Source organism: Rhineura floridana, chromosome 11 (assembly GCF_030035675.1).
Source record: "Rhineura floridana isolate rRhiFlo1 chromosome 11, rRhiFlo1.hap2, whole genome shotgun sequence".
NCBI classification, from domain to species: Eukaryota; Metazoa; Chordata; class Lepidosauria; order Squamata; family Rhineuridae; genus Rhineura; species Rhineura floridana.
The window spans coordinates 28,168,928-28,188,393 of NC_084490.1; the positions used below are offsets into that span (position 1 = coordinate 28,168,928).

At 41.3% G+C, this 19,466-nt stretch overlaps 1 protein-coding gene across 1 annotated transcript; it reads right to left on the minus strand.

The window, feature by feature from the left end:
• Positions 1 to 4,093: 4,093 nt before the first annotated feature.
• Positions 4,094 to 18,239, minus strand: LOC133367666 (vomeronasal type-2 receptor 26-like). The gene is made up of 6 exons (XM_061591760.1): positions 18,160 to 18,239; positions 15,682 to 15,973; positions 12,488 to 13,129; positions 7,133 to 7,360; positions 5,397 to 5,523; positions 4,094 to 4,989 (listed from the first exon to the last, which is right to left on the minus strand). The coding sequence occupies exons 1-6, from the start codon at positions 18,237 to 18,239 to the stop codon at positions 4,094 to 4,096; spliced, it is 2,265 nt and encodes a 754-aa protein (XP_061447744.1).
• Positions 18,240 to 19,466: the final 1,227 nt, after the last annotated feature.

The window sequence follows — 19,466 nt, forward strand, 5'->3', positions numbered from 1 at the left end:
CACCAATGACAAGGTCACCTGGCTGGTAGTATTCATGTGGAATCAGAAGAGAATGATGTATGTTGCAAGTAAGGTGGTGTGTCTTGGACTCAGCAAAAGGCCTCAAGAAGAGTAAACACAGCCGTGACAGAAAGAAAACTGGCATCTGGAAGGAAATAATTTTTCTTCCCCCACAGAACTATGATTTCCATTTATTGTCATTCAGGGTACACCCCGGTTGCATCACTTTGTTTTCAGTGGTTCCTTCTTAATACATGTCTTGTAAACTGACTTGATGGAGTGTTGTGTCCATGGGCCCTAACTGGTCTGAATGTTAAAAGGGTATTTTATACGCTTTTTTAGACATGTTTATGTGATCATACTGATGGGTCTCTCAAAATCCATGTTAACTTTGGAAAGAATAAGAATGTATCACAGTATTTTGATGTAATTATAGGGTTCAGAATAACCTCCCCCAAGTGTGAATCTGTTTGTGGCACTGTAAAAGTAAATATTTTTTCTGAGCTACCAGACTCTTAGGTCCAAGTCATCACTGGTGCACAAAGCCTGGGCAGCCAAGGAAAACGCATTACATTACTGTAGTCCTGCCCTGGTTCTTGACATTGGCACATGCATGCTGACACAATCTATTGTGAGGAAGTGGAGCTGTTCCTTAGTTACATCAGGCCACACCTTTATTTATTTATTTTTAAAAAGTATATACCGCTTGATTGTAAACAAAAAGTTTTAAGCAGGCGCCGAAAAGAATACAGCAAAGGCGCCTGCCTGATGTCAATAGGCAGGGAGTTCCAAAGAGTAAGTGCTGCCACACTGAAAGGATGATTTCTTACAAGTGTGAAATGGGTATTATGTGGCACCTGTAACAGTGCCTATTCCGCAGATAGGGCACATAGGGGGTAAGGTGGTCCCGTAAATGAGCTGGTTGCAAGCTGTAAAGGGCTTTATATACAAACAGTAAGAACCTGAACCTGGCCCAGTAGCAAATTGGCAACCAGTGCAGATCTGTGAGCAGAAGTGGTATATGCTGACAGGGTCTCATTCCCATCAGCAATCTGGCTGCAGCATTCTGCACTAACTGCAGTTTCCAGATCAAGTGCAAGGGAAGCCTGACATTGCAATAATCCAGTCCTGGAGTCACCAGTGCTTGAACCACTGTGGTCAAGCTAACTTGGTCCAGCAATGGCCATAGTTCTCTTTAAAAACGCAGCTGATAAAAGGCAATTCTAGTCACTTACTTGAGCCTCCAGTGACAGATCTGGATCCAGAAGCACCCTCCAGACTGCGTCCCTGCTCCTTCAGAGGGAGTGCAATCCCATCCAGGACAGGCAATTGACCAGTTTCTTGGATACAGGACCCACTCACCCACAGTTCCTCTGCCTGTCAAGATTCAAGCTCAGCTTATTTTCCTTCATCCATCCCACCACTGCATCAAGGGACCTGTCCAGGGTCTGCAAAGCCTCCGGCGATTTTGATGTTATGAAGAACTAGAGCTGAGTGTCATCAGCATGCTGATGACATCTTGTCCCAAAACTCCTTATGATTGCTCCCAGTGGCTTCATATAGATATTAAATAGCATTGGGGATCAGATGGTACCCTGCAGCACCCCACAGCACAACTGCCAGGGGGCCAAAAGACAATCAACCAACACTAATCTCTGGACTAGGTCCTGTAGGCAGAACTGAAAGCAGCATAACACAGTCCCCACAATTCCCATTCCACAGAGCCAGTCCAGTAGGATGCTGTGCTCAATGGTATCAAACATCACAGAGAGATCGAGAAACATGAGTTAAGTTCACATTCCCCCATCCTGCTCTTTATGAAGGTCAACCATCAGTGCAACCAAGGCTGACTCAGTCCATGGCCAGGCCTGAACTCGGATTGGAACAGATCTCAATAATCTATGTCATCCAAGAATGGTTGCGGCTATCCCACTACTACTCTCTTCACCACCTTCCCCCAAAAGGGAATATTTGTGATTCGTCAATAGTTATTCTAATCCAAAGGGGTCCAGGGGCAGTTTCTTTAGGAGTGGCTTCACCACCATCTCTTTTAAGGTAGCAGGGACCACCCCTCATTTATTTACTTATTTACTACATTTATATCCTGCCCTTCCTCCTAGTAGGACCCCAAGGCGGCAAATAAAAACACTCTAAAACATCATAAAAACAGATTTTAAGATATATTAAAACAAAGCATCTTTAAAAACATCTTTTTTAAAAAGCCTTTAAAACATCTTAAAAAGCCATTATTTCCAACACAGATGCAGACTGGGATCAGGTCTCTACTTAAAAGGCTTGTTGAAAGAGGAAGGTCTTCAGTAGGTGTCCAAAAGATAACAGGGATGGTGCCTGTCTAATATTTAAGGGGAGGGAATTCCAAAGGATAGGTGCCACTACGCTAAAGGTCCGCTTCCTATATTGTGTGGAATGGACCTCCTAAAAATATGGTATCTGCAGGAGGCCCTCATCTGCAGAGTGTAGCGATCAACTGGGTATATAAGGGGTAAGACAATCTTTCAGGTATCCTGTTCCCAAGCTGCATAGGGCTTTGTACACCAAAACCAGAACCTTGAATTTAGCCTGGTAGCTAATAGGCCGCCAGTGCAATTCTTCCAGCAGCAGGGTGACATGTTGGTGATACCCTACCCTAATGAGCAGTTACACCTCTGCATTTTGCACCAGCTGAAACTTCTGGACCAGCCCCAAGGACAGCCCCACACAGGGATGAGTGATTTAGGATCTGGCAGATCTGATTCAGCTGGCTGATATCTGGCTCAGCTAGGGCTACACCGGCATAAATCTCCAACCCTGGTTCAGCTATGCTGGATTAATTCCTCATCCTAGTTCAGCCAGCTCTGGCTCAGATGAGGCTGGGATATGTCCCCAAAAAGGAACCAGGCAAGGGAGAGAGTTGCTCTGGATCCTAACTCTGTTCAGCTCATGTGTCCTGGTAACCCAGCAGAACTTACACTGGCAAAAATGGTGGTATACATCAAACTCTATTTTAAAGGCTTGTTTTCTCTCTGCCAGCCTTGAGATGTCTCAGCCAGAAGTAGGCCTACTCTGAACGGGGTTTGCAGCTGGAGTCCTTTATATCAGCTTAATTTAAGATGGCATAAATTACATTGGCTTCCCATGGTTAGGATTGCTCTCTTAGAACTTCAACCCAATTTTGCTTATTTCCTTCTCCCTCTCATTCAGTTTTTCCTTTTGTTTCATGTTGTTGATTGTAAAGGCTGAGATAAGCTGCTCTGGGAGAATCTTTTGGCTGAAGAGAGGGATAAAAAGTATTTAAATACATATAAAATAGCTGAAAATACAAAAGCACAGTGGAACAATACATGATTTTCATTTTATTGAGATTATTATGCACTTATTTCTTACATTTCTATCCCACCTTTCCTCTAAGGAGCTCTAGGTCGTATACAAACAAGGTTCTCCCCCTCCCGATTTTATCCTCACAACCCTGTGAAGTAAGTTTGGCTGGGATCACTAAGCCTAAATTTCCAACTGCAAACATTACTCCTTGGTGTTCATTATTTTACATTTGTATGGAATTTTATTTTGAGGCATGCTTGATTTCTTTTATTATACTATAGGTGTTAATTAGCTTACCAATGCCAGAATATCTGTGCTACCACCACCAACTTTTTAAAATTGACCAATGTTAATAACCTAATTATCAGTGTACTTTCTGTTTTCCATTTTCTTCTGACCTCACTGCTCACAATCCCCCCCTCTCCTTCAGCCATTTATGTCTGTTAAAAAACAACAAAGTAAGGAATGTGGCTGTGAGGGACAGCGAGACTGAAGGACTTAAAGCTGTTATTGCAGTGAAAGGTGGCTCTATCAAATATTAATGTGTGGGGGTTGAATACTTATGCAAGCAACATGTTTCAGTGTTTTATGTTTCTTACAAACATTTCCCAACATAAAACCAGTGTCACCTTACAATAATTTATTTTGAGTTTCAGTGTTTCAAAATAAAATATCATACAGAACGAAATTACAATGTACCATTTGTAATTCAGTAATATGAGAGCATCGGTCAGGGCTCTGATTACTTTTGTAAGGCACTGTATGTTCTTTTACACTATCTGTGCATTAGCTGTTCCTTGTTATTCAGTTCTGGCCTCATCACAATAATATAGCATTTTGGGAAGAAGATGCAACCCAGGAGCCCAGCACTGGAACCTACGATGGAGAAAGTCTCCACAGCTACCATGTACTTTCCTTTGGTGCTCAAGTAAGAGGGAACAAAGGACAACCAAACACTGCAGAAGACCAACATGCTGAAAGTAATGAACTTGGCTTCATTGAAGCTGTCAGGTAGCTTCCTAGCTAGGAAAGCCACAATCAAACTAACAAGGGCCAGTACACCCAGGTAGCCCAGAACACAATAAAACAAGATAGCTGACCCCTCATTACATCCAAGTACAATTTCTTCACTCACTGAGTGCATGTCAACATCTGGGAATGGGGGACAGGTTGCCAGCCACACAGTACAAATGCCTGCTTGAATAAGGGAGCAGGAAAGAACCATGGAGTTGGCCAGTCTTTTCCCCATCCATTTCTTCATGCTGCTTCCTGGCTTGGTGGCCGTGAAAGCTAAAACTACAGTGATGGTTTTGGCCAACACACATGCCACTGCCACTGAGAAGATGATGCCAAAAGCTGTTTGTCGGAGGAGACACGTCACCATGTGAGGCTGTCCGATGAATTGCAAAACACAAAGGAAGCAGAGCAGGAGGGAGACGAGGAGAGTGTAGGTGAGGTTTCGGTTGTTGGCTATGACTATGGGTGTGTTTTGGTGCTTCACAAACATTCCTAGCACCAACACTGTGATGAAAGAAAATGAAAGAGCAATAATGGCTAAACTTATTCCCAAAGGTTCTTTGTAAGATAAAAAGCTTATCTCCTTTGGAGTGCATGAATCATGTTTTTTGCTTGGATAATGATCTTCTGGGCATTCAACGCAGTCAGCCATGTCTGAAACAAAAGAGAAGTTTTTGATTCGGTTTTTCAAATCTTCATTTCATACCGTTTTAGAAAATTAATAATTAGCTTCTCCCAAATACTCCAATTGGTTTTTTTTTTAAAAAAAGAACAAAAATAAAACAAAAAATCTCAGAGGAATTCAAAGAACAATTTGGTGGTTCCAAATGGAATGGCTGATCACACAAACACACACACACACACACACACACAGAGAGGAAAGCCACCCCAATTACTGAAATGATATCCTGAATATTACAAGAATTGCCCTTCAAATATGGATGTACTGTATGTTTAAAATTAAGAGGCCAGTCAAAAAAATTGCTTTATCTGATTGGTTCCATTTCAGTAACTCCCTTCTCCACGCCCCTGTTGAAAGATCTGCAAAAGATATTTCTTACCCTGCTGGCTGGTAATCTTCCCTTCTGGACATGGAACACAATCATAGCAACAAAATGGCTTCCCCTCCTTCTTTTTCCTGCTGTTACCAGGATGGCAATTGTCATTACACACAGAGAGGGGCAGGACCTATCCAGTAATGGAGAAGGAGATTATTTTCCAATCAGGAAATGTGCTTTGGGAATTTGTGACTCAGGGGTTATGGAAATAGCCTTAAGCATGGGACAATGGTGGTTTTGAGATTCTAGAGCAGCCTTTCCCAACCAGTGTGCCTCCAGATGTTGTTGGACCACAACTCCCATCAGCCTCAGCCAGCATTGCCAATGGTCAGGAAAGATGGGAATTGTGGTCCAACAACATCTGGAGGCACACTGGTTGAGAAAGGCTGTTCTAGAGAGCACATTATGCTACTGGCAGGCTCTGTTTTTCTAAGTGTGACCAGCATTGGAGCACTGCAGTGTTTTGACCAAACTGGAAGAACTTTCTTGAGTTTTAACTCCTTATCCACTGAGATGAACTGAAGATTATTATTTATATTTCCTAGATCAGGGGTAGTTATCTCTGACCCTGCAGATGTTGATGTTCTCTAGCTCCCACCATCCCTGACTATTAGCCATGCTTGCTGGACTGATGGGAGTTTATCATTTATTTATTTATTTATTAAATTTATATCCAGCCCTTCCTCCCAGTAGGAGCCCAGGGTGGCAAACAAAAACACTAAAAACACTCTAAAACATCATAAAAACAGATTTTAAAATATATTAAAACATCTTTCAAAACATATTAATATAAAACATATTTAAAAACATATTTTTTAAAAAGCTTTAAAACATCTTAAAAAGCAATTCCAATACAGACACAGACTGGGATAAGGTCTCTACTTAAAGGGTTTGTTCAAAGAGGAAGACCTTCAGTAGGCGCCGAAAAGGTAACAGAGATGGTGCCTGTCTAATATTTAAGGGGAGGGAATTCCACAGGGTCGGTGCCACTACACTAAAGGTCCACTTCCTATGTTGTGCAGAACAGACCTCCTGATAAGATGGTATCTGCAGGAGGCCCTCACCTGCAGAGCACAGTGATTGACTGGGTATATAAGGGGTTAGACGATCTTTCAGGTATCCCAGTCCCAAGCTGTATAGGGCTTTGTATGCCAAAACCAGAATATTGAACTTTGCCCGGTAGGTAATGGGCAGCCAGTAGAATCCAACATCTGGAAAGCCATTGGATAGCTACCCCTGCCATTTATTTTTTCTCCTTTAAAGGTGTTCACTCATATCCTCCCCTTTTAGGAAGGTTTGCAAAGGGGAGTTTTCTGTTCCTTTCTCCAGGTCTGCACCTACTCAGAATCCAGGACAAAACTTTAAGGAGCCCCACTTGCTACTGTCGCTGTTCCATTGCACTGTTTAAATGGAGAAGTCTTTGTTTTGAAGTGTACACAAACGGTATGGCTCCATGCAATTCATTTTAGATTTCAGCACTCAGGAACAATTGAACTTGGGGAAATAAACCAGACCTCATAAAGACATGAACATAACACATTTCTGTCATATTCTAATAAAGCTCAAGCAGCTTATAAAGGCTGTGCTTGAAGGCAGAGAAGTGATGACGGGGAGGGGAGGATTTACAATAAAAGGGAAAAAAACCCTTGATATCAGATATGAAGACTAATTTTAACATTCCTTGGGTCCCAAGGCTCATTTACAATTGGATTGCTTCCCAAAGTCTACTGAGACCCTACCTGGTTAAACCAGGTGTGCCAAGTGATGGCCTCTTCCTGAATGGTTAATGCTTGCTCTGGAGGAAGCAGGGGATCTGTCCTTCCAACTTTTATTTTCTGAAAGGATTGGTTTAGGAAAAAGACCCAGTTGATGACATCAAATCCAGCTACTGAGTCCCCATTCTGGTCAAAGGAAACTTCGTCCCCAGCACTATTGTTAAAAGAGACATTTTCCAGAAAACGGTAAAGCTAGACGGAAAAAAGAAAACAGAATAGATTTTAAAAACCTAAAGGAGTTGCATCTTTGGCTCTGACATATGGTAATGACTGCCCTTGCAGGATATATTGAATAGTCATTTAATTATTTCACTGTAATTAAGAAGGCGTTGGAAGTTCCAAAATGTTTGTTTTTACCCTGGAAAAATATTAGAAATGTTTTGCTTCTGCTCCATCATGGCCCACACCCTAAAGAGACAGAATACTCCTCTCTCTCTGTCACTGTGTCCACTTTCTAGCTCTTACCTGCTTTCCTTGGAGCCAGCATTGTTGGGCTTTTTGGGGGGGGGGGGATCCTGACGTTGCCCAAGAAACAACACTTTTAATGAAGTTGTTTCATTTTGCTGGAAAGTTTGCTCAGTCATTTAAATCTAACCTGGCTGCTGGGGCCTTTGGGGTGTGGGAGGAAGATCTGATTGACAGGAGAGAGCATATGATCAAACCAAAGCTGCTAGGTAAAGAGAGATCCTGCCCAGGTATACAATGCTTTGGATTTGGATAGACAGCTAGGTCTTATCTACACCATCATTTACTGTGTGTTTGGTGTCACTCACATCTCCTTTAAATTGTTGGAATAGGCAAACTTGCATGTTCCCTTGTAAAAAGGGAGATGTTCCCTCTAAGGGATATTTGGGAAATATCCCATATACCTGTTTACTATGATGTAACTTCCTAATGGGTGGGATTAGTTACCTGGCTTCCTCCTCTGTTGTACTGGGGATTCCTGCATAATCTCCTTTACTGAGCTTTTTACCTCTGGGAGAGGCTGCATGGCAGATGCTTTCCTGAGAGCATCGCTACCAAAGACTAAAATGGACTAAGATTTCTACTTTTTATTTCATCTAAGCTAGAGCCTGTTTGCTGAACATATGAAAGGTCATGAGTAAGCATTCTTTTTACCTAAGAAGACTCTGTGTGTGAGTTATTTGACTAACTAGTACGTCTGTGGGAAAGATGTGGACTGTTTTATATTCTCACTCTACTGCTTGCGTTTATATCTCTGCTAAGAAATAGGACCACAAAATTTAGTTCCTATTTCATTTTATATTTTTTAAAATACCAAACATAAATTTGCATGGTTCACATGACATTACTGGCAAACAAAAGCTGTCGTGTAGTTTTCCTTCTGTAAATCTGTACTAACCTAATCCACTAATAATACTAAAAAGGAACAAAAAAGTCTTCACTCCCTTTCTCTAGTGCTTGCAGATGCTTTACTCCGATGTTTTTAGGTGGGTGTGTCAATTGTTCCCCTCTCCACGCCTACTCCCTCTTTTCCCCTTTGTTCATTTTATTTCCTGTAGGCTGACAAGCAACTTCCGGTTGCTCTCCTACAATTTTTCAGCTTTTCATTTTACTTACAACCTTTCTATGCTCATTCATGGGTGATCCTATTTAAAGACTGTCATTATTAAAAGCTACTGATGATTTAGTAACTTTAAAATGCTCTGATGGAACCATTTACTCCCTTTGTACTAATCAATTTCTACTCACAAAACATGGACAGTTTCCAATTACCCATTTTTGCTTTCACCAAATATTAGTCAAGTTAAGATGGTGTAACTTAGTTCCCAATAGGATCCCAGCACCTTGTATGTTCTTATCTTTTCCCTATCAAAAATAGGGGGGGGAGCATCTCTACCCAAAAGGCACAATATACTAATACCAGTTTAGTTGGCACTTACAATTGCCTCCTTTTATGTACAGGTGAATGGGTAGAGTAGTTCCAAAAGGAATATTATTGTTTGTTTATTTGGCCACTTTGGTCACTGGCAGAGAAAAGCTAACTATGCCAGGCTTTTATCTACAAGCAACTGCCAAAGGTTCAGGTCTAAGCTAAACCAAAGAAATTCCAGTATCTTTTCCTATTTTTAAGATGTATGCTTAGTAGTTTTCTGCTAGATCTAGGAACCAAAAAAAACCTTCTTTCTCCTTACTGCAGTTCTGGCTGAAAATGCAGTAACAACAATAACAAAAACCAGAACCACACCAAAAAGAAAGTAATTTACAAATTTAAAATTAGAAAAAGATGACTGACAAATGATGAAAAGCAAAGCTTCTGCTAGGCAAATATCTTTTTATTGGGTCCATAACATCTATTCTGTTCTCCCTAGGATTGGCTGCACCTTGATTAAAGGCAGCCCATAGCGCTCCAGTTCCTTCACCTCTACTCCCAAAGTTAGCAGCTCCTCCTCTATAACCTCCCCTTGGCACAAAATTACCCCGGTTGGTACCACCATTCTCAAACGGCCAGTAATTTCCTCTTCCCAGTGCTGTTCGATTTATAGTAGGCACCACTGAAATATGAGCTCCCTAATTAGTATGTCACTGTCTGAATGGGTTCCATCTGGGTTTGCTTTGGAGCAGGAGTGCTCTTCCACAAAGCCCCAGTTTCCCTAAACAACCCACTGACTTGTGTTACAGGGTGACCTGCCTAATCTGCCCCTCAGAGTGAAAACAACAGAGGGGGACCATGACCACCCAAGGGAAAAAGGGCACACTTAAAATGTAGAGGAAATAATAATGTACAACCATAATGTGAAATCAGATACTTATCAGGACATAGTATGAAGAAATATTTATATAAACATGACTGTCAAAGATGTTTATAATTTATACAACTTGTAAATATATTTATAGTGCAATCCTATGCATGTTTACTCAGAAACAAGTCCCAATGTATTCAATGAAGCTTAATCAAACAGGAAAGTGTGGAAAGGACTGTAATCTCAAGTGATAAGGAACTTCACTCACCAAACCTAAAATTCACAATCATGCCACTCTAAGCTGTTTGCATACCATACCAATCACAATTATACTTGTTTTATAGTTATTGGATTTTAAATGCTTTTATTTCTTGTTGTGAGCTGCCTTCATTTCCAATTGGCAACCCTATCTCACAGGGTTGTTGGAAAGACTCCACACACACTGGAGATGTAAAAATACATATACCGCATATAATAGTTTATTGTCAAAATCAGTTGGTCATTGCAGAACATTTTATTTTGAAAAAAGTAAAATCAGTATTAGTTTCCTACAAAATAAAAGAAGTGACACCTAGGTTAGCCCTGCCTAATTGCTATAAAAATAGGATTGGAGGGGAGAGAAAGATTTACAACATGAACACAATCCTTTGCTATGTTCACTCAAAAGTCCCAATGGATTTACAGCACAATCCTAACCATATCTACTCAAAAGTAAGTCCTATTGAATTCAGTGGGATTTACCATTCAATGGGATTAGCATTCAGTTTTACTCCCAGAAAAACAAGTATAGCATTAAAGATTCATATTGGGAAGGTTTTCAAAACAGGTTATGAATTAGACAAACTGCCCTCTTCAATAGCCCAGGAAAATATTAACTTGTTTGACTCCTCATAATTAGAAAAGTATAACGCATTGTAATGGCATCATAAGCTGCATGTACTTTTTAAAAATTTATGTTCAGAAATTATTTGAAAGATAAAATGTACATGCTATTTTTGCCTGTAATTTACAAAACCCTGCGTATGCACTTTTATTATAATCATAACTGAAATTGTTTACAGTAAACAATTGCCTACCAAGATCTTGCTGTGAATTTTTGTTCTACATCTCCTGCATACAGAGAGAAAGGCACTTTTGCTACTGATGAAAGCTATAACTTTACTCAGTTTATGAGATTTTCAGACAAGCAGGAAAAGAACTGTTTTCTGGATTTGCAATGGGTTCTAGATATTGCCTGGAGGTCAACAAATCCCTTGTCAATCATAATCCTGACTTTATTTATTGGCTACAAACCTGAAAGGGCGGGGTTAGAGCAGTCAGGTATGAGCTCATTTAACAGAAGTTGTGGAGCTGGGGCAGCAGCTGACATTTGGTGCATATCTCTTGAAACAGACCACCTAGAAACTTGATTTTTTAAAAAATGAAAGTTGAGAGTCCAGAGATTGGGGTGACTGGGTGAGTCCCAGAGAGGATCCCCAAAATTTGGGGTCTCCAGATGAAAACCAGAGAGCTGGCAAGCCTACTCCTGCCCATCAGCTGACATCACAAGTGGCAGGTGGGCACAATTTGGGGGAAAGGGCCTTGTGGGTCAAATTGGACCCCCAGCAGACCAAGATTGGCCCATGGGCTAAAGGTTATCCACCTAGGAACTACATGAATCATAAAATGGTTCAGCAGTAATTCCAAGCTAGGGAGAGGGAAACTTCAAACCCTTCAATGGCCAGAAATGATAGAAATTGTAATCTAACAATATCTGGACAGCCACAGACTCCACACTGCAGCTGTAGGCCAAACAGGAGAAAAGAAAGCATGCTAATCAATACATTAATTATTGCGACAGTCTGTCAGGCCCAGGATGTGACTCAGGAACCAGACCAACGGCTGTAGTTAATTCGTGTTTTATTAGGGTAATGTCCAAACAAAGACTGCGTTTTCTCATGAAGCAATACAGGGATACAGGTCCTGCGGCATTGGGAGAAAGTTGACAGAGCAAGGGACTTCTTCCCGCCTGTTCTTTAAGAAGGGGCCAAACGGGCACGCAATCTTTCGCTCCTCCTTAACTGCTCCTCAGGTACTGCCCGCCTTCCCCCCCTTCTCTCCTGTCTTTTCAGCTGTCTGCGTGTGCGCGGTGAGGGGGGAAGCATCACCCCCTCCTCTTCTGAAGTTTCCGATTCCAGGATGGGGGATAGGGGAGGGGCTGATGGTAAACTGCCTTCCCGCTTTTCGGCTGTGAGCAGCCCTCCCTCTTTCCCCTCTTGCTCTGAGCCTGAAAGAGGGGGAGGCGTGAGAATGTCCAGGAAGGGCTCAGGCTCCCCGTCGCTAAGCAACCTTATCACTGGCAGTTCCTCTGTTTCGTCTTCGCTCCAAAGGGGGGAAGTTCCTCCCCCTTCCCTCTGCCATCCATCCAAATACTCTTCTCCCAACTCTCCGGGATCCAGCTCCCCGGGATAGGGACCCCAGCTCTGCCTTCCGACACAGTCCTACCTTGCTTTTCGGAAGAGGAAGGAAGCTCAAATGGTGTGTGCATGAACTAATTGTGAAGAAACAATATTCTATCATCATTGGAGCCTGATGTTTCCTCCTGTAGATATTAAATTATTCAAGATATTATTACCTGCCAGAACTGTTGATTCTGAAGCTTCAGGCTCCCTCTGTCTACCATGGGTTTGTGTTTGGACTTCAATGAATGCATGGCTTGTAAAGCATGTGCCACAGCATAGACAGCATTGTAGATGTTATAGCTATGGCCACTCATGCCTATTTCAAAAAAAGCTCCAGAAAGGCTCTCTAGTTTCTCATCTCCACTGCAGATTCCTATTTCCATTTCATCCACAATGGAATATGGCAATTTACACTTGAATGCCTGCTGCCAGAAGTCCTTGATAAAGCCATCTTCTTTGGCCCCAAATGGATTTCTTCTCAAAAGTAATTGTTGAAATCCTGGGAGTATATTGGAATGACTTGTGAAGGCTATAGAACCGTGAAAGACTTCGAAATCCCACCTCTTTTGAAAGCCAAAGGCTACGACATCAAGTTGGGCTGACATAATCCATACTTTACCTTTAACTGTTTCTGGTATATACAGGAATGATCTCCAGAGGATTATGGCCTGGATTTCTCCATAAAACACCAATACATTAGCTTTTCTCTTCATGATGACTTCATATAATCCCTGAATCAGTTCTGCTGTATCTAAAGCTTCAGTGATAAAAGTGAAAGTAGGGAGTCTGTCTATGGAGTCAAAACAGATGCCATTCTGGAAAAAAATAGGAAGTGCAGTCTGCACAAATCTTTCTCCATCATCATCATCCACAACAAGTATGCTAATCCAAATCCACCTGAAATGCAGAAGTAACTGCAGAATTCCCATATAATGATGGGTCTCTTTCGGGGCCATCTGGAAAGTGGGAAAGACTTGGGTTTTATCACTCATTGCTGAAGTAGAGCCATACATGAGCTAAAGATGAAAGTGAAAAGGTGAAACAAATTAAAATGGAAAGAATCAGGAAAAAAAGTTTAAAATGCAATTAAGAAATTTCATTCTGTGGTTATGAGCTGATCAACAACTGAAATAAATCTACTCTATTCTGTGGTTGGCGATATAAATAACAACTTGTTAACTGAAACACCTTGATCAGTGTTTGTTGGTTTGGATGACATGGCGAGTTGTGGTTAAACAAAGAACTGATGTGACAGCATCTAAATTCCTACTCTTAGCTGTGCTGGAGGAGGAGAACATGTGCATGAGCCTGAAGATTGCCCAGGCTCATTCATGTCACGCTAAACTTTAGTTTAGCATAATTTCCAAAAGTGGCCAATATCCACTCTAAACCATGACTAATGGTTAAACACGATCCTGAATGCCCACATTCTTTCTGAAAATCATGAATGTGAGTTAAAGGAGAGGGGTACTGAGTCCTTTAAACAGGCTCATTTAGAACAATAATACAGACAGAGGCATTGTTACCTGCCTCACAAGGACAATGTGCATATGTTTTAGACTTTCTAGAATAAGATCCAGGAAATAAAAATATATAAAATATACATGACTATCCTTATGTTTGTCTGGAGGCTTTGTGCCTCTCCCTTTAGCTAAGTCTATAAGGCCTTGTCATCTGTTGGGGTGAGCTGAGTGTCTGGCTGCATTCAGAGAGCAGTTTATTCCATTTTCCTGACATTTCCTTACCTGATAATGTCTGCATTTTATTTGATCGTTCATACAAAGTAAAAGCCACTTCCTGAAATCTAGTGGACTATAGTGGAAGTGCAGTGCTCATTTTTGTGTCACTTGCTTCCAGAAAAAAATCTGTTTGCAATCCCATTAACCCAGAAAATTGTGGGAGTAAAGTAATTTGGGGTGGTATACCAGCATACAGTTTTTCCCCACTGTTTTCATGGGGGAATAGAAGTGCACATGTGCAGAAAGGGTAGGGGACTAGCAACACGTCCAATGGTGTTCATTGTTGTGTCACACGATGCCCACTAGTGTGAATGCAATTTAGTGTGACGTGGTGGTATCGGCCAAAAAGCTACAGTTCTATAACCCAACAGGTACTGCAGTGTAAAGAGAACGTTAAAAATGAGGACAGAAGTGCTACCGTGATAATCAGTAAACTAACACAGTAAACCCTGTGTCTGAATGCAGCCCATGTCTCACTCTGGGAGTCTCTCAGAGAGACGCTGCCTCTTGGAGAGCTTGTGCTGAACGGAACCTTTCAGAAATCCAAAATGTGATGTGAACAAGAATTGCCCAGTTCCCTAGAAAGGGAAAAAATCTAATGTTGGCCCACAGGAAACAGGAGCAATAAAGCCCCAATGAATCCTGTTTCCATCTTAATAATGAATTAAGTCCTAAGCCCCCTTCAGTAATTTCTCTCCAGGGATCCAAAGCAGTGGATAAAAGTGCACAGCTGTTGTTAACTGCACTCTAAACTTAATCCCAATCCATAACTTGCCAATAGGGGATTGATACCTCTGGACAACAAGTAGGGTTGCTATAAAACACTCAGAGTCTGTGCTATTCAGTGCAAATTACACTGCACAGCTGTCACAAGCAGTCTCCCAACTGCAGCAACTTCCAACCTGCAATATAGGAACAGAGAACTGCATTTGCTTTAGAATTTTTATTGGCAGGGCTGTTCTTTTACACATTTCACACTAAATAAAAACAAAGTTAGAAAGAGATGGAACATTCAACCCCACCCTCAGAATGCTTGGGAAACTCTGGGCATTCAAAAGCAGAATATTTCATAGATATTATTGAGTTATTATATAATATACGGAAAAGGCACACTCCTATGGAGCAAGTCTGTGACCATTCCAGCCTGAGTGTGTTTAGGACATACTGTATCCTCTGGGTTTTAGTCATTATTATTGAAGATGTAGTTGTGTATTTAATATAAAATAAATGGCCCTGGCAATGTAAAACCTAGCCACTTGGTCACAATCTTCTCTGTTATGGACAGATTTATTATATTAATATTTCATTTATAATAATACTTTCTCAATTTGCATCTGTACATGTAAATAAACATATGCAAATCTTATGCAAAACAGTGGCCTCTTTTATCCTCTTTTTTTAACAATTCATACATGACAACCTTAGTATTTTCCCAGAAATGAACTATGGTAATAGTTTTTCATCAGACTTAATATGGCACACTTGTTCATCCTCAACCAGCTGCAGATAAGGCCTGTCTGCTTATTTCAGTCACGTCACTCACTATTTCCTAACCCCACAACCTAATATGAAAAGACAACCATGAAAGACTTGTTAACATTCTGTTCTCCAAACATGTATCCTTTTACCTGTGAAATCCTGTAGGTGTTCAGGATGGTTGCAATGTGTAGGGAGGTTTCAGTGCTGAGTCCCCCAATGACAGCTACCAGATTGCTCTGAGCATCACATTTGTAGTTTGGCTTAAATCTGCCAAGTGTGGAAAGAAGCTCCATGGTTGCATGACAGGTCCACATTGCACTGAAATAGCTGTCATAGATGTGGAACCCCAGGGTGACGTTGGGTAAGATCTGGGGGTTTTCATTGATCTCTTTTACTGCCAATGCCAAGGCCAAGACATGCTGGTAATGCTTAGTCAGAAAACTACAATGACAGTGACATGCCATCTCAAAGGTCTATCCCACGCTTGATAAAATCATTGCCACTGTTGTGGGCTCCATCAAGATAATCTGCAATGGAGTATGACACCTACAGTGCTGTGAAAAAGTATTTTCAGTATCAGTATCAGTGCTGTCTGATTTTCTGCATGGTTGCATATTTTTGGCACTGAATGTTATCAGATCTTGAATCAAACCTAATATTAGGGAAAAGGGAACTTGAGTGAACAAATAACACAAAATTTTGATACTTATTTACTTATTAAAGAAAGTAACACCCAGTGCCCCCTTAGACTCAAAACCTGGTTGCATCACCTTTAGCAGCAATGACTGCAACCAAACGCTTCCATAATTCTTGATCAGTCTCTCACAGCTCTGTGGTGGAATTTCAGCCCACTCTTCCATGCAGAACAGCTTTAACTCAGTGACATTTGTGGATTTTCGTGCATGAACTATGCCTTTCAGGTCCTGCCACAACATCTCAATGGAGTTTAGGTCTGGACTTTGACTAGGCCATTCCAAAACTTTAAATTTCTTGGCTCAAGATCTGATAACGTTCGGTGCCAAAAATATGCAACCATGCAGAAAATCAGACAGGGGGCAAATACTTTTTCACAGCACTGTATACCATCCCTCTCTGTTGCAGATGTAGTTAAAATAGCATTAAATTAAAATGGACAATTTGACACCCCCCAACACACACATAGACATCAAGGAAGTATGCAAAAAGTTCAGTCTGAACAGAGGATCAGTCTATTTTTCTGCACAACACTTCCTTCCTTAGCCCTGGTTATATTGCGCAGAAAATGCTTTCATGAACATGCAGATCCATATCAAATAGAAATTCGAGTTGCGGTCTTGATGGGGCTGGACTACCATTTAGAATACTAAAAGGGATTCTCTACCAAAAGTTCAAGCATATGTGTTGCATGTATAGGGGGCTATACCAGGAAGAAGCGTTTCTTTGAAGAGGTTGATGAGGGATGCTCTATTTTTTAGTTGACTAAAAGCAAGAAAATGCATGCTCACCATGGTTTCCTCCCACATTTCCAGAAATATATATTTTTAATAACAGTATTGGTCTTTATTACTCTGTGTGTGCATGTGCATGTGTGAGCTCTCAAATGTATCTTGAAAATCATTTTTGTGGAGAAAACAAGAGATTGCTATAATATTATCCCAGTTCCTGTCCACACAAATTGTTCTTGCTGCCTAGGCATTTAAGCAAATGTATTAATAGTACATCTTTAATCCATCCAGGAGCATATTTTGCTCTTAGTAGGTTTCTCACAAACGTAGTTATCTTAGGATCAGGGGAGACATTAACTTGGTCTGCTTCTCATAGTGGACCAACCCTGTTTGATATTACCAAGCTTGCTTCTAGATAGCAATGCAACTCCCACTCAAGTAATGCACTTCCCTGGATTTTGCGATGCAGTTTTGGCACACACAGAGATTTTACATGAAGTCTGCCTACAAGCTGCATATTTTATAAATGAATGTATTGAAAAGTGTGAATCTTTATATAAAACATACTCTTTTAACTTAAAAGTGCATAGAAATTGCATACAAAATGTGCACAATTTCAAAAAGTCGAGATAATTTCATAGTTTGATAAATAAAATAAGCACAAGATGGAATGGAATTTACCTACAATGACTGAGCTTGGACAAAATTAGCTGCTCAGTCCCTCCCTAAGTTATATTGGGATTGGAGAGGAAAAACTGATGGTTAGGAACATAGAAGCTGCCTTATATGGAATCAGACCATTGGTCCAGCTAGCTCAGTATTGTCTACAGTGACTGGCGGCAGCTCTCCAGGGCTTCAGACAATATTTTCTCCCATTCCTACCTGGGGATTGAACCAAGGACCTTCTGCATGCTAAGCAAATGCTCTACCACTGAGCTACAGCCCTTCCCCTGGTTATATGGGTCCTGAGCAAGGTCAGAAGCCTTGGAATGCCAAGTGTTTGTTGGATGTGGAGGGGAGGCAAAACAGCGGGAGAGGGAATGAAACAGAATGTCCTAGATGACTGGGACTCTGAACAGGGGCTCTCCACACTGGCACAGTTTGTTGTAGGTGCCATCTCTAGTATATTTCCTACAAATGTTGCCTAGAGATATTTTGTCCACTTATGGAAAAGCAAATAAACAAATAAGAAAGCTTCCTTACATGGGCTCTTGATTCTGTTCCAGAATGGGATGTTCTGTGAAAGTTTTCTCTTCAGAAAGCAGGATCATCTGAGAAACCATGCCGCCAATGATGAAATCACCTGGCTGAAAATATTTGTGAAGAATAGGGATGGGTTCACTGATGATGCACTTAAAAGCATGTGCCTGACACACTGCATGAGGAAGCAGTACCACTAGAATCATTACCAATATCACCATCTTGAGGGCCCCTTTGACAGAAATGTCTTTGTTGTCTCATTACATTAGCTAGAGTTCAATGGTTAAAACTTGAGTCCTCATTTATAAAAGGTAATATTGCAGAGATCTGACTGAGGCCCCGCCTAGTCCCTAGACTCACCTCAGAATGCAACAACAAAAACGAAAAATTTAAAGCATCACCCAGTCTTAATCAAAAGCTAAGCCGGTGATGGAACTTCATGGTGAAGTCCAAACATTAACTTTAATCACAGTAATTTTGATAATTGGAAGGGAAGCAAATAATTTCCCAGTTATGATTTCACTGTGGCATTACTGAACAAAACACGTTTGTCACATCTCAAATGTTCTTATTTTTCTTTCTGGAACAGCTGGGCATGTGTGGCCATGCAATGACCCCTGCAACAGAATGCACCCAAAATGTTTGAGCTTGGTCAATAGCCAGATCAAGAGAGTTACTAGAGAGTTTATAATGTTGGCATACATTGGAGGTGGGAGGCTCCATATCAGCGATATCCAGAGCTTGGAAGTAACTCGTTATTTTTAATGAGTTACTTGTAATTAGTTACAATTTTAAATAACGAGTGGGTAATTCCATTACATTTGGCAAGTAACGGAACAACTAGTAATTTCCCTACTTTTCAGCTGCAACTTTAACGTTTCCACGTTAGGTTGGACATTACTTGGGGGCGGGAACAAGGGGAAGTCAGCTCCTGGCTGTGATTGGTTAACACAAGACATGTGCCTCACACTGATTGGACCTCTGCGCAGACTGTCTCTTCCCTCGTGATCTGTGTTAGGAGGCATGAGGGAAGAGGTGAATAGGCAGGGCCTGCTAGCGTCTGAGAGGACAAAATGGACGCCGGAGGAAAAAGCCAGGGCAAGGAAGGCAGCAGCAGAATGGTGAAGAGCTGTGGAGGTGAGTGACGATGATTTGTGTGTGTGTGTGTGTCCCTGCGGCCCCTTCCGCTGAGAGCAATTGAAGAAGCAATAATGGCAAGGAGACGTGGCCTTCCTGAACCAATGCATGACACCCCTCCTCCCAAAATGCTGAAGCAGCAGCAGACAACCCTTGAGAGGTGGGGATCTGGC

Bases quoted from the DNA above. Each gene is read 5' to 3' on its own strand.
- LOC133367666 (XM_061591760.1), bottom strand. From the start codon at position 18,239: ATGGTTTCTCAGATGATCCTGCTTTCTGAAGAGAAAACTTTCACAGAA. The intron at 13,130-15,681 runs GTAAAAGGATAC...ATTTTTTTCCAG, and splicing joins ACACCTACAGGATTTCACAG to AATGGCATCTGTTTTGACTC. The intron at 4,990-5,396 runs GTAAGAAATATC...CTTTTGTTTCAG, and splicing joins GAAGATTACCAGCCAGCAGG to ACATGGCTGACTGCGTTGAA.